At 47.8% G+C, this 13,657-nt stretch overlaps 1 protein-coding gene across 1 annotated transcript in view; it reads left to right on the forward strand.

Annotated features, from left to right (window-relative positions):
- The window catches only part of ACE (angiotensin I converting enzyme), a 298,219-nt gene that overhangs the window by 213,581 nt on the left and 70,981 nt on the right, over window positions 1-13,657 (forward strand). The window contains exon 17 of the mRNA XM_085632599.1: window positions 1,326-1,517. Within this exon, the coding sequence (XP_085488725.1) occupies window positions 1,326-1,517 (192 nt within the window). The remainder of the gene's footprint in view (window positions 1-1,325; window positions 1,518-13,657) is intronic.

Below are 13,657 nucleotides of genomic sequence, written 5' to 3' on the forward strand. Positions count from 1 at the left end.
TCACTGGTTTCCAAGAACTGTCCCAGGACTGAATCTAGGATCCAGTCCTGGAGTTAGAAAAGTAATCCTGAAAGTAATCAATTGCATATAACTTAAAATTCCCATTGAGCTCAATGTATTATTGTGTTTGAAATTGTGTTGCCTATTGCAACAAAACTGTAACTATTATCTGCAAAAGTCAATTGCCTATTGCAAAGTATTTAACTAAAGCATCTCATTCTGAGAAAGTATATTTTGATACCTATTGTTGGTTCTAAAATAAAACAACCATATATTTTTTATATACACCATTGGCCTAGAATTCAGTTCATGAGTGTGTGAGACCATTTGCTGACTGAGTGTGTACAACAAATGCTTTACACTGTCCTCTAATACTGCCTTACTGCTCGACCAAGCTACCACTTTAGAGAGTAAGGTTATATCTAACTTTAACCTCTGCCAAACCTCTGGGGACTGTGGACTCTGTACACACTTTACCTATTTGGGAACAGTATATACAGAGCCACTTTCTAACAATAAATACATCTATAATCATACCCTGCAGTGCTTGGAGCGGATTTGTTTTTTAGCAATCTTAATGCATGTTTTTATAGCTGATGGCTGACCTCATATCATGTCATGTGTGACAGTCTGTCCAGGATCTTAGACAACACTGCTTTACATGCTCAGGCTTTAAGGTCAGTACTTATGATCGCAAAGCTACAAGTATAACAATGCAAAATGTAGTCATGACAGTGGGCACACTGTCTCCTTAACCCTCCACCTTAGCCACACACAATGTTCATCGTCCGGTCATCATGCACTTCAAAAGTATCCACTCCACTGGCAACCATTGCTCTAATTGCGGTCAAGCAGATTTAATGTAGACAACAGCCATAATTCAGATAAACTGTTGCAAATTGTTCACTAGCAGGTGCATAAAGCAGGCCCCTGCGGTGCTGGGGTGCCTTCAGGGGCCCCCAACTTTTCAAGGGTGAACAGGCATTCAGCCCAAGGCTTAATATATCTATCAATCTATGTGAGATGCAGTCACCAATGGGTAGTTATAATTATGACCACTTTTTCATAGGAAGAGCATATTTTTGGTTTGCTTATAACTTTTGTGCAGCTTGAGATATCGTCACAAAACTTTCCCCAAAACAGCCTCATTCACCTCAGCTCCTTTCTGGAAAGTTTCAGGGTGATCCATCAAGCAGGGGCCGAAAAAAAAGGGGGCCCCAAAATGCATTTTCCCCATTCATTTTTCCTTTGGAGAATTAGACCCAAGTTCAGATCTGGATAGAAGTTCAAAAGCCTCAGCTCTCGCTCTTTTTGTTCCCTTCTAGATTATCCTGATAACGGCGCCTATTGGAGGTCTTTCTATGAGACACCTACCCTGGAAGCTGATCTAGAGCAAATTTACCACCAGCTGCAGCCCCTCTACCTCAACTTGCACGCCTACGTCCGCCGGGCACTCTACAAAAAGTATGGATCCCAGCACATCAACCTCAATGGTCCCATCCCAGCACACCTGTTAGGTGAGACCAGGGAATAAAGATACTGTGAGGGGATGGGGAGTGGGGATAAATGGGGTTATTGTTTTTTCTACAGCTCAGAAGTTGGCATATGCATGTGGACATGGATTTAATCTAGTGACTGACACTCGGTGTAAATCTTGTGTATTCTTAGGTAGGTGGAGTTGCTTCTATTAATACTACTGATACTGCATTGAATTAAGAAAACTGGTTCTGATGGTGTGTGTGCTACTCACATTATTTGATGAGGTGTTTGGTAGATAAGATTAAAGCTATGAGGGTTCCTTAAAATATGTTGCTTTGCCCTTGATCTTCATATTGTGTGGTTGAGTATGGGTTGGTACAGAAGAGTTGCATTAATAATAGCTATCTACCTGTCTATAAATATATACATATACATCTATATCTATATACACACACACATACACACACACACATGTATGTATTTCCACTGAAAAAACAAAGCTTTACAAAAATGAAAAAAACACTGATATTCGCCAGTCATAGTTTAGTTAACTAAATATAACTGGTGCCCCCTTCATGCTCTGCTTATGACTTGGGGCTAGTTTGTTCTTTTTAGGTCTCGCCTAGCGTTGCTCGCTGGCGAGAGATATTGTGAGAGAGGGATTTCAGAAAAGGGCTTGAAGCCCCGCCCCTCATTTCCATTGGCTGGCGTCATGGCCTGCCATTGGAAATGAGCTGTTTGTGTTGCCTCCCTTTCACCTTTTGGTCCAGACGATCCGGACTGGATCGCCTGCTTCACGGCTGTCGTGAAGCAATTTCTTATCTCAAGACGTGTGTTATATAAACAAGGCGTGAGATCCAGTCCAGATGGGCCGTCCCAAAAGAAGACCGGGCGCAGCGTGTTGATTTTTGCAGCGCGCTTTCGCTTTAAAGTGAAAGCGCGATGCAAAAATAAATAGTGGGAATGGCGAGCGCTTTGTTTCCTTGTTTTATTTTTTTGCGCTTTCACGTTAAAGTGAAAGCGCGATGCAAAAATAAACAGCGGGAATGCTGATCGCTTGGTTTTCTTGTTTTATTTACATTCATGGGCTGTTATCGTCTTTAGCACATGTGCATTTGCTGTATTCGCCCCTGCCCCTGATTGTACCCTGCTACCCCTCCTCCAGTTTCACATGGGGGTCGATAGGGTTACGGCTGGTTCCCCTCCATCCCACACTCCTCCCCTCCCCCTGGCTCCCCATAACAGAAGGATACATTCATTTGTTTTTTGATTCACGACCGCCCAAGTCACAATTATCATATTTATTTCTCCAAAAGGCTATCAGGACAAAGATCCCTTTCTTTCAACACCGTATTCTAAAAGCAAAGTTTTGAAGTTATGGCAACAAATATAGCACATAACGCACAGAGTGACCGTAGTCCAATGCCCTCCCTCTACTCACAGATGCGTGGCGCCCAGCAATGCCCTGGCAAACCTCCTGTAGTGCCCCTGTGCATTACTCACGGACATGATTGGTCTCCATCTTGACCCTGGTGCATGCATTAGCATTCGTGCTCTCTGCTCACTGTTCGCGTGGTCCCAGATTTTTCTCAAGTGACAATTCCACCCAAGCTACCTTTTTCCCTGCATGTCCTCTGTGGGGTTACTCTTGTCAGCCTCCTTGGACTTCCTGTCAGTTATCACTGCACGGTCTTGCGCTTTGCTGCGCCAACCTAGTTTGCCTGTTTCCCAGCATGCTCTTTAATGACCGGTGTGCACGTCTCCAGCTTTACTCCTCTACCACCCCTCTCACTTCTTGCCCACTACTTTTGATCTTGCACCGTCCCCATCTTTTGCTAAGTACTGGTGCTCCTGGTTACTTGCATGGTCTCCAGTTTATCATCGGTCCACCTATTTAACTTCCTGCTCTTTACATGCACTCCCGGACAGTGGAGTGGGAAGAGGAGGGGGGATGTCTGGCTGTGCCCCATCCATCTGGTGACCCACCAAGGCCACTGGCATTATGGTGCAGGAGATGGCTAAATTATGCAGCAGAGTGGAATGAATTATGCAGCAAGAAAAGGCAAATTATGCTGCATAATGCAGCACAGTTTTAAATAGTACTTCATTATTTTGTACTATTTTCACTTATTAAGACTGTCTGGGCATTGGGTGTACCTCATTAGCACCAGTATAATACCCAAATAAGCAATAAGCAACAGAAAGGTGACCAGTCAACCTTTGTAAATGGCCTTCCACTGCGTGATGACACGTGGTGCTGCGTTTTAGTAACTTTTGAACCGTTTGAGCTAGAAACAAATTTTGTTATTATTAAACTCTGCAGATTATGCAGCAGATGATCGATTATGTGGAAAATGCAGAAATCTATAATTATGCGAAAATTGCCTCCATATAATTGCATAATTTCAGTCGCCCTGCCTATTACTCGTGGTCGTGGGTGTGTTATTTGCCCACAACGTACGCAGTCTCTGGCATTGCCCCCGCTCCTCCACCCTGTCTGTTGGGTGATTTGGTTTGAGTGGGTACTCGGATGCTGTGCCACAGGGCGGGAGGGTGGTGGCGGCGGTGGTTTGTCCTCCGGCCGGTGCCACCCACCCCCTCCCAGTCCTCGGACTGGCCCGCCTGGTCACTCCAGCTGTGGCTTCCTAGTTTTTTTTGCCGCTTCTGTTGTTGCCGTCAATGGGAGGGGGGAGGGTCCGGAGTACAGGTGCGGGATGCACACGGGCAGGAGGGGAGGGCCTGTGTAATTAGATACAGAAAGCTCTCGCACAGGTAGCCCTGGACACAACATTATCGGCTGCCTGCGTCCTTCTGGGAGCAGCTGGGAACTTTTTAAGGGTCGCATATTCTGTGTTTTTGCGGCCCGGTTTCCTCCTGATCTGGTGTTTGGGGCACAGGCACCATGGCCAGGCAGCCCATCAATCGCCCCGTAGCTCGTCCTGGTACTACACCTTTTAAAGAGAGAGAGGTTCCTGGAGAGATCTGATTGGCTGGAAGGGCTGTCGGAGCAGGAGAGGAAGGGACACCTGTACAAGAAGCTCTGCTGTGTGAGTAGGTGATGGGGGGAGGGTTTCACACGTAGACTGCCCCCCAGGTTTTGCAGGAGTGCGTTGGCTGTGTTTGTAACTGTGGCTGCATATCCTACTGGCAACCAGGTGTCTAGGAAACGCCCCCCGGGAGAAGACTACTTGCTGCGCATGCGTGTTATTATTGCACAGGTGTGCAGATGTGTTTGGGTATTAGGTGTGAGATTGCACTGTCAGCTTATTGAAGACTTGTGGCTACACTGTACTGGTGTGCAACCAAACTTTACAGGTGTGTGTGAAATGGCTGTGTAGTTGTGGGACCACGCTGTGTAGGTGTGAGTGATTGACTGCTACTTTTTGACCCGGTTATGCAGGTACGCGACGCACCCCGATGGTGTCACTATTTCTTCGGTAGTGTGATTTGCAGTGTGTGACTACAGGTGTGTGCCTGCAATACACAGGCAAGTGACTTCCTGCCCAACTACACCATCTAAGTTTGAACCTTTGCCAGGCACAAGGGCCCTTTGTGCAGGGCTTCAACTGAAACAAACAGGAATGTAGCCATCATGCAGGTGTGTGTCGTGCACTGCACAGGTGTGTGGGGACATGGTGTAGTGTGAAAAAGGCAGGCACAAGCCTGCACAAGAGGCTCAGAATGCCCCTGCAGGTGACTAAAGATACAGAGTACCTGGTTGTCTGGACGTTGAGGCAAGTGGTGGGAATCACAGTGTCCTCAGCGGGGAGGTGAGGGTGTTGGTCACGTGACCCAGGGGTGATCTACAGTTATAGAAAGGTGTGAGGAGTTTGGTTCCTGTAGCGTGTAAGTGTTATTTCTATGTGTGTCTCAGGTTGCTTTGCAGGTGTTTGGTAGTGGGTGCTCTGGAAGGGGATACATAACTGTTTAGTGAGTGGGCGCTTCTTAGGCCTAAGAGTGGTCATGATGGACATGTGTGAGAGTAGTTCTCTGGGTTCACGGGGGTGGCTTTTCTACGGGTATGCAAGGGTGGTGGGTGCCCTGCGTGTCTGCAGGGATGCAGCTCCCATGGCCCCCCAGGATATTTTGCATGTACGGGAGGATGGGGCGTTGCAGATTTGTAAGGGTAGGGATAGTGTGACTCTGGAGTTTGTGGGTGGATGATCTGCAGGCGTGTTTTAGGTGCTCTGTAGGTGTGTGAGTGCGTCTTCCCTAGTTACATTGGTATAGGTACTTTGCAAGAATGGGTGCATGGCAGGTGTGTGAGGTGGCTGTTCATTAAGTGGTTGGTGAGGCCAGGTGCTATTCCTGTGATTGTGGGTGGGCACTCTCAAGGCAGTGATTTGACACTGTGACTCCCAGGGTATTCTGCAGGTGTATAAGAGTGGGTGTTGTCATTATGGAGGGAATGGCTCTTCACAGGAGTTGAGAGTGGTTCTTTCAGTGTGTTAGGTTGGTGAGTACAGTTGGTATGCAGGTGATTGAATGTGTGTACTTTCCAGGCAGTGAGCTGGTGTTGTGCCAGAGCGTTCTAGAGCGTTCTGCAGGTGCGTAAATGTGGGGTGTTGTTTTTGTGTGTGGGAATGGCATTGAAAATGCAATAGGTCTCGCCTTTGATTAAGTTAAAGCCATTTGCTTTGCTAATGGTATTGTATAGCACAGCAAATGGCTTTAACTTAATAAAAGGCGAGACCTATTGCATTTTTAATGCTTGTTTACTAAGGCTGCTTTTTGTTCCCAGCAGGCGCGGCCCATGCAGGTAAGAGTGGTGGGGTGAGAGCAGGGTGGGAAGATTCGACGTACGACGATGAGGGAAACTTAATTTACATAAAAAATAAAACCATGGTTTTCTCTTTTTTTATTTACGTTTCCGATGACGAGGGAAACACCGGTTAGGTCCTGACTCTGCCCTGAACGTGTGCAGGAGGTCTGCATAGTTACACCCCCTCGCTACTGCCAGGCTTGCAGCTTCCCTGCACACTAAAAACCTGAAATGGCAGCCATTTGTGCCTCCTGACAACTTTGAATTAGTGTAGCAAACAAAACTGCTCCTTGAAGAATTATGTAGTCGAAAACTACATAATGGCGATCTTATAGCTGGAGTCTCCTATTGCAACATACAGCTCCTTCAAGCACTATGAATGCTGCAACATAAAAAACACAGGGAACACACGCTCAAAAGGCAGTCCAAATTACAAACGGTTTTCAGTGGAAAATATATCTTAATTTTTGTTACTCTGGTCTGGCAGCAGCTTCCACTTCCTCTCTTCCACTAAGCACATACCTTACATAAAAAAAACCTTTAGAAAAGTTACCTGCCAATCTCATGGACAGTAATGATGCCTACCCTCCAATAATAAAATTATTTAAAATAATTTAGTTACCCTACCACTCCACAATATTTTCAAAATTAAAATTTGATAGCTAATTTTCCAACTTAACGTTCACCCGTATAGCACAAAATGTAAATAATGGTCATTGGCACCCTATACAGAGCGAGCAGGCTAATTTACAAGAAAAAACATACATTTTGGGAATTCCTATGTGAAATTTAGTCTGCTGTGTGCCAGTACATTGGTAATGTCTATGAAACTGGCGTGCTTCATTTATGCCAGTGGCAATCAAGGAAACCAATGTGATAACTGTGCAGAAAAGTAGTTGTTTATTCCACAGGCACCACATCTCAGTACTGGGAATCAACTGTTGTCACAACTGTGAGAAGTTGGCCTAATGTATGATGTCACTAGTTCTAGTGTACACCTTATATCAGTCCAAATACCCTTATGGTGATTGGTTGAAAAGTCAACCTTATAGACCAGCTATCCTAGTGGTAGCATGGACAAGAGCAGTCTTAGGCTAAACTCTGAATGGCATGTGAAGCCAGCTGTGATACCATATATAATCCCTTGAATACCAAATGAAAGGACACCACAACAGATATATATATAAAATAAAGTGTATTTATTCTAAGCAAACCCTCAGCACTCTTTATGAGATTAGAGGTAAGTACAACACAGTCTTATTTATGCATACAGTAAGTCACACAGGTAAGTAATACAGTTAGGCCCTAGGGGCCACGCAAACCATATACTAAGTAAGTGGTATAAGAACCACTGTCACGGAAATAGAATAGGCCTGGGCCTAGGGAATCGCTGGGGCTACACTACACTAGCGTTAGTTAGGAAGTGGGAGGCCCACGGGATTCGTGTGCAGAGTGGAAACACTCACGCGTAATGCGTAAAAGTCAATAGCAATATTACAGTTTGGAAATAGATAGATTTAGGACACTTCCGGAGTAGCTAGGAAGTTGAGACTTGAAAACTAGACACTAGGATAGTCACTATCCTGATGAGCACCGGAGTACCCAAGTTACCTAGCCCACAGGCTGCGGGTGCATAGGGGTGAAGATGTGTCGTTTTCGTCGTCGACTCCTATGGATGCCTGAAGAAAGATGCTGACAGGCAGTCAGGGGAGAGTGTCCGGTGGATCCCAAGGCTGGGATCAAGAAGAGAAGAAACCTGCAAGCAGAAGGGACAGAGTCAAGGTCACTAGCCAGTGACCACGTGGAACCAGGAAGGAACCAGGCGATGTCGTGAAGAGTTGCAGGTGAAGGTGAAGCTTGTCGCTGCAGCCAGGAGGACCAGGAAGCGTCGAGGACGACCAGGACCAGGAGGCGAGCTGTCCCACGAAGGCTCTTGCTGTCGGCGGCGTCGAAGTTGGACTAGGACTCACCAAGCCTTGGCAAGCGGAACCCACGAAGAACAAAGGACTTGCTTCTGGTGCAGACCAGGAAGGTCTGGGGTGCTTCTTCTTTGCAGAGAAGCGGGAGCCAGTCTGGAGGAGCCAAACCAGCGCAGAAGCTTTCAGGGTGCGTCGTCACAGAGGCCACTAGCTAGCGGGCAAGCAACCGGACAGACGCGGCAAGCAGGAAAATGCTGAAGGGCCCCACGCAGGACTCGTGGAGTGTGGGGGGCTGATCTTCGGTGCAGATGGTGCTTGGGGTTGGGGCTTCTCAATCCCCAGTGCACAACTTCGAGGGTACCTCAGAAGCTGCGCTGTAAGTTACTAGCCACTTTTCCCAGGTAGCCGGTCCCACGTCGCTCGTCGCCTCCACGGATCTCAGCTCTGCTGCAGATGTGGATGAGGGTCGGAGAAGTCTGGAAGTCAAGGCTCTGGTCGGGCTCTGCAGTCGGTTCCTCGTAGAACGGTCGCAAAGCAAAGGGTAGTCTCTTGATGGTGCCTGTTTGCACAGGGTAGCCACTCCTTGGCTACAAGGGAGATTCTTCAGTCTTCTTCTTTCGTCGAATGTCGAAGGTCCAGAGTTTCTGTTCAGTTTTGCAGGTTCAGGATAATCTAAAGTCTTGAGGCCCAACTCCCACTCTTATACTAATCTGGGGGGCTGGGATACCTGCTAGGTCACGCCTTATGGGTGGGACCTGGGAGGGGGTGGTTACACCCACTTCCCTTTGTCCAGTTTCGCGCCAGAGCTGGGGCTGGAGTGCCCCAGCGCCGGTTTGAACTGGACTATGCAAGGAACACCTTGTGTGCCCCAGGCATGTCTCATTCCTTTCAGCCCACCCTGCCCCAATACACTAAAGGCTGTCTGGGGAGGTGCTAGCACCTCCCCAAGCAGGAAACCTATTGTCCAGGCCTCCCTGGCTGGGATCACTCCCAGCTGCAGGAGGTCAGACTTGTGTCGTGGCAGCAGCATCCATTTTGTGATGCTGAGGCTTTGGTCAGAGGCTAACAGTTGAAGTATGATTTTAACATGTCTTTCCCTCTAGAAGGGGGGAATAATATTCTCATGTCCAGAAATGGCATGGGGGTATTATTCCCTAGTGGTAGACACCTTACACGACATGTTTTGATAAAGCCCAACCATAGTTACCATAACCGTCTAAGATTATAAGGCACTTTAAGAGTATATGGTAGGCTATATCATAGAACAGCTATAAGGACAAGGTTCCGAAAGCTGCAGACAGGCTCAGCTCATGCTAGAGCACCATCTCACATGTTACCAAGCACTCTGCCTCCAGGATTGTCAAGGCCTGCCATAGGAGTGACTGATAGGTACACATGTGTCTATATGTAAGTTAGGTATAGGAATACTACACCTAAGCAAGGGGTGATTACACGACCTTGCCCCAGCTGAGTGATCAGCCAGTTGTGTCAAAATGGAAGGCCAGGCCAGGGGTGGCATAATACATGCTGCAGCCCCTGGTAGGCCTAGGGTACACCTATGCCCTGGGTACCTAGGGTACACTGTACAGGGGCCAATAAGGTGATCCTATCCAAATGGGTTATGCACCTAAAGTACATAGTATTAATTTAGAGAGAGAACAGCAGGGCTGTGGGTCTGATTAGCAGGCCCACAGCCACATCTAAGTCGAAAACCAGTAAAGCAAAAGCAAAAAGTGGGGGTGAACATAGAAAGCAGACCCTACTCTCCTACACAACCCCCCCCCAAACTTAGGGACATTAAACTAACCTTGACCAGTTGAGTCTTCATGTTCTAAGTGGAAATATCTGGAGAGTCCATCTGCATTGGCATGGTCAGTCCCAGGTCTATGTTCCACTGTGAAGTCCATCCCCTGTAGGGAAATGGACCACCTAAGAAGTTTGGGATTTTCACCCTTCATCTGATTTAGCCACAAGAGGGGCTTATGGTCTGTCTGAATCTTGAAGTGAGTGCCAAACAAGTATGGCCTCAGCTTCTTCAGGGCCCAAACCACAGCAAAGGCCTCCCTCTCAATAGCTGACCAACGTTTCTCTCTAGGGGTCAGCCTTCTACTTATAAAAGCAATGGGCTGGTCTTGACCATCTACATTCAGTTGTGAAAGAACAGCTCCCACACCTAACTCAGAAGCATCTGTCTGGACAATGAACTCTTTGGAGTAGTCTGGACTTTTCAGAATAGGTGCACTGCACATGGCCTGCTTCAGGTCATCAAATGCTCTTTGACAGCTTACTGTCCACTGAACTTTCTTTGGCATTTTCTTGGAGGTCAAGTCATTAAGTGGTGTCACTATGGACCCATAGTTCTTAACAAACTTTCTGTAGTACCCAGTCAGGCCCAAGAAAGCTCTGACCTGAGTCTGGGTAGTTGGAGGAGCCCAGTCCTTTATGGTCTGGATCTTGCTCTCCAGTGGTTGAACCTGACCCCCACCAACTAGGTGGCCCAGGTATACAACCTTGCTCTGCCCTATCTGGCACTTAGTGGCCTTGATAGTGAGGCCTGCCTTTTGCAGGGCCTCTAAAACATTCCTCAGGTGGACCAGGTGATCCTCCCAGGTGGAGCTAAAGACAGCAATATCATCAAGATAAGCTGCACAATAATCATCCAACCCAGTAAGGACTTGATTCACCAGCCTTTGGAAAGTGGCAGGTGCATTCTTCAAACCAAAGGGCATTACCACAAATTGATAATGTCCTCCTGGGGTCGAGAAAGCAGTTTTGGCCTTTGCACTCTCAGCTAGTCTGATTTGCCAGTAGCCTGCTGTTAGGTCAAATGTGCTCAAAAACTTAGCAGCTGCCAGTCTGTCAATGAGCTCATCTACCCTAGGTATTGGGTGGGCATCTGTCCTAGTGACAGCATTGAGACCTCTGTAATCCACGCAAAACCTCATCTCTCTCTTACCATCTTGGGTGTGAGGTTTTGGCACAAGAACTACAGGACTAGCCCAAGGGCTCTCTGAAGGTTCAATGACTCCCAGCTCCAACATCTTTTGTACCTCAACTTTTATGCAGTCCCTGACATGGTCAGGTTGCCTGTAGATTTTACTCTTCACAGGCAGACTGTCACCAGTGTCCACCTCATGGGTGCACCAGTTTGTCTGACTTGGGGTCAGAGAGAACATATGTCTGTAGGCCTGCAGAACTTGTCTGCAGTCCTGTTGCTGATGGACAGTGAGGCTGTCAGAAAAGACCACACCATCAACTGAGCCATCATCAGGGTTCTGAGTCAACAGGTCTGGGAGAGGGTCACTCTCTTCCTCCTGCCCCTCATCTGTAGCCATGAGTAGCCCCATGTCTGCCCTGTCAACATATGCCTTCAATCTGTTGACATGAAGCACCCTGTGGGGGCTTCTGGGAGTCCCAAGGTCCACCAAGTAGGTGACTTCTCCCTTTTTCTCAACAATAGTGTGGGGTCCAGACCATTTGTCTTGGAGTGCTGCTGGGGCCACTGGCTCCAACACCCACACTTTCTGTCCTGGCTGGTAAACAGTCAGTACAGCCTTTTGGTCATGCCAAGCTTTTTGGAGTTCTTGGCTTGCCTCAAGGTTTTTAGAAGCCTTCGTCATATACTCTGCCATCCTGGAGCGGAGACCAAGTACATAATCCACTATGTCTAGTTTGGGTTGTCTGAGAGGTCTCTCCCATCCTTCCTTCACCAAACACAGGGGTCCTCTTACAGGATGCCCAAACAAAAGCTCAAAAGGGCTGTAGCCAACCCCCTTTTGTGGGACCTCTCTGTAAGCAAACAGAAGGCAGGGTAAAAGGATGTCCCATCTTCGCCTAAGCTTGTCTGATAATCCTTTTATCATTCCCTTTAGGGTCTTGTTGAATCTCTCAACAAGCCCATTGCACTGTGGGTGATAGGGTGTGGTGAACTTATAGTTAACACCACACTCCTTCCACATTGCAGTCAAGTATCCTGACATAAAGTTGGCACCTCTGTCAGAAATGACCTCCTTTGGAAAGCCCACTCTGGAGAATACTCCAAGCAGGGCCCTTGCCACAACAGGAGCTGTTGTGGTCCTCAGGGGAATTGCTTCTGGGTACCTGGTGGCATGGTCCACTATCACCAGTATGAATCTGTGCCCAGATGCTGTTTGTGGGTCCATTGGTCCTACAATATCTATGCCCACTCTTTCAAAGGGGACCCCCACCACAGGTAGTGGTATGAGGGGGGCCTTTGTGGTGCCACCTGATTTGCCACTGGCTTGGCAGGTGACACAGGAGCGACAAAACTCCTTAGTATCTTCTGACATATGGGGCCAGTGAAAGTGAGGGACAAGCCTGTCCCAAGTCTTGTTCTGGCCTAAATGTCCTGCAAGGGGAATATCATGGGCCAAGGTTAGAAGGAAGCCCCTGAACTTCAGTGGTATGACCAACCTCCTGGATGCACCAGGCTTGGGGTCTCTAGCCTCTGAGTACAGTAGCCCTTCATCCCAATACACTCTATGGGTACCTTGAGCATTCCCTGCAGCCTCAGCAGCAGCCAGCTGTCTGAGGGGTTCAAGAGAGGGGCAGTCTAATTGAGCCTGCCTCAGATCTGCCCTGGAAGGTCCCCCTGTCCCAAGAAACTCAACCTGATCAGGTTCAAGTTCTTCTAGGACAGTTCCTTCAGGGCTCTCAGAATCATCCTCCTGGGAGGGCTGATCCACCACCTGAGGCAGGGGGGAAGGCACAGCCTTAACCCTACTGCTCTTTCTCTTGGGTTGTGACTGGTCCATAGTTTCAGGATCCAGCACTTGTTCAGTGTTGCACTTTTTGGCCTGTGACCTGGTCACAGCAAGGACATGTGCATCTATCCCCAGCATTTCTGCATGGGTCCTATACTCCACTTCAGACCAAACTGAAGTTTCAAGATCATTGCCCAGTAAACACTCTACAGGAAGGTCTGAACTAACAACAACTTTCTTGAGGCCAGTTACCCCTCCCCAGGAGAAGTTAACAATAGCCACACTATGGGAGGTAGTGGCATTGCTAGCGTTGGTCACTAGGTAATTTTCACCTAGTATGATCTGTCCAGGGTCCACAAAAGCAGGTGTCACCATTGTGACACTAGCTCCAGTGTCCCTGTAGGCCTGAGCCATTCTTTGGTTGATAAAAGGTGTCTGTCTGTACTTGCCCAGGTTACTGGGGCCTACAGTAGAGGACAAAGCTAAGTCCCCATCACAGATCAGAACAGCCTGAGTAGGTACTCTGACTAGGCCAGAATCCTCCTCAGTTCCCAGGGTTAACCCTACTACACCCTTTTGCTGGGAACCACCACTTACAGCTGAACTAGGGGGTACAGTTGCCTTAGGGGCAATGGTGGCTGGGGGCTTATCCTTTTTGGTGCACTCACTAAACCAATGTGAGTTGGACTTACAATAGTTGCACCATGGTTTCTTTTGGCCATCTTTCTTATTATCCTTTTTGGAACCACCCTCCCCCTGAGCCTTTTGGGGGC

Source organism: Triturus cristatus, chromosome 2_1, assembly GCF_964204655.1.
Source record: "Triturus cristatus chromosome 2_1, aTriCri1.1, whole genome shotgun sequence".
Classification (NCBI taxonomy): Eukaryota; Metazoa; Chordata; class Amphibia; order Caudata; family Salamandridae; genus Triturus; species Triturus cristatus.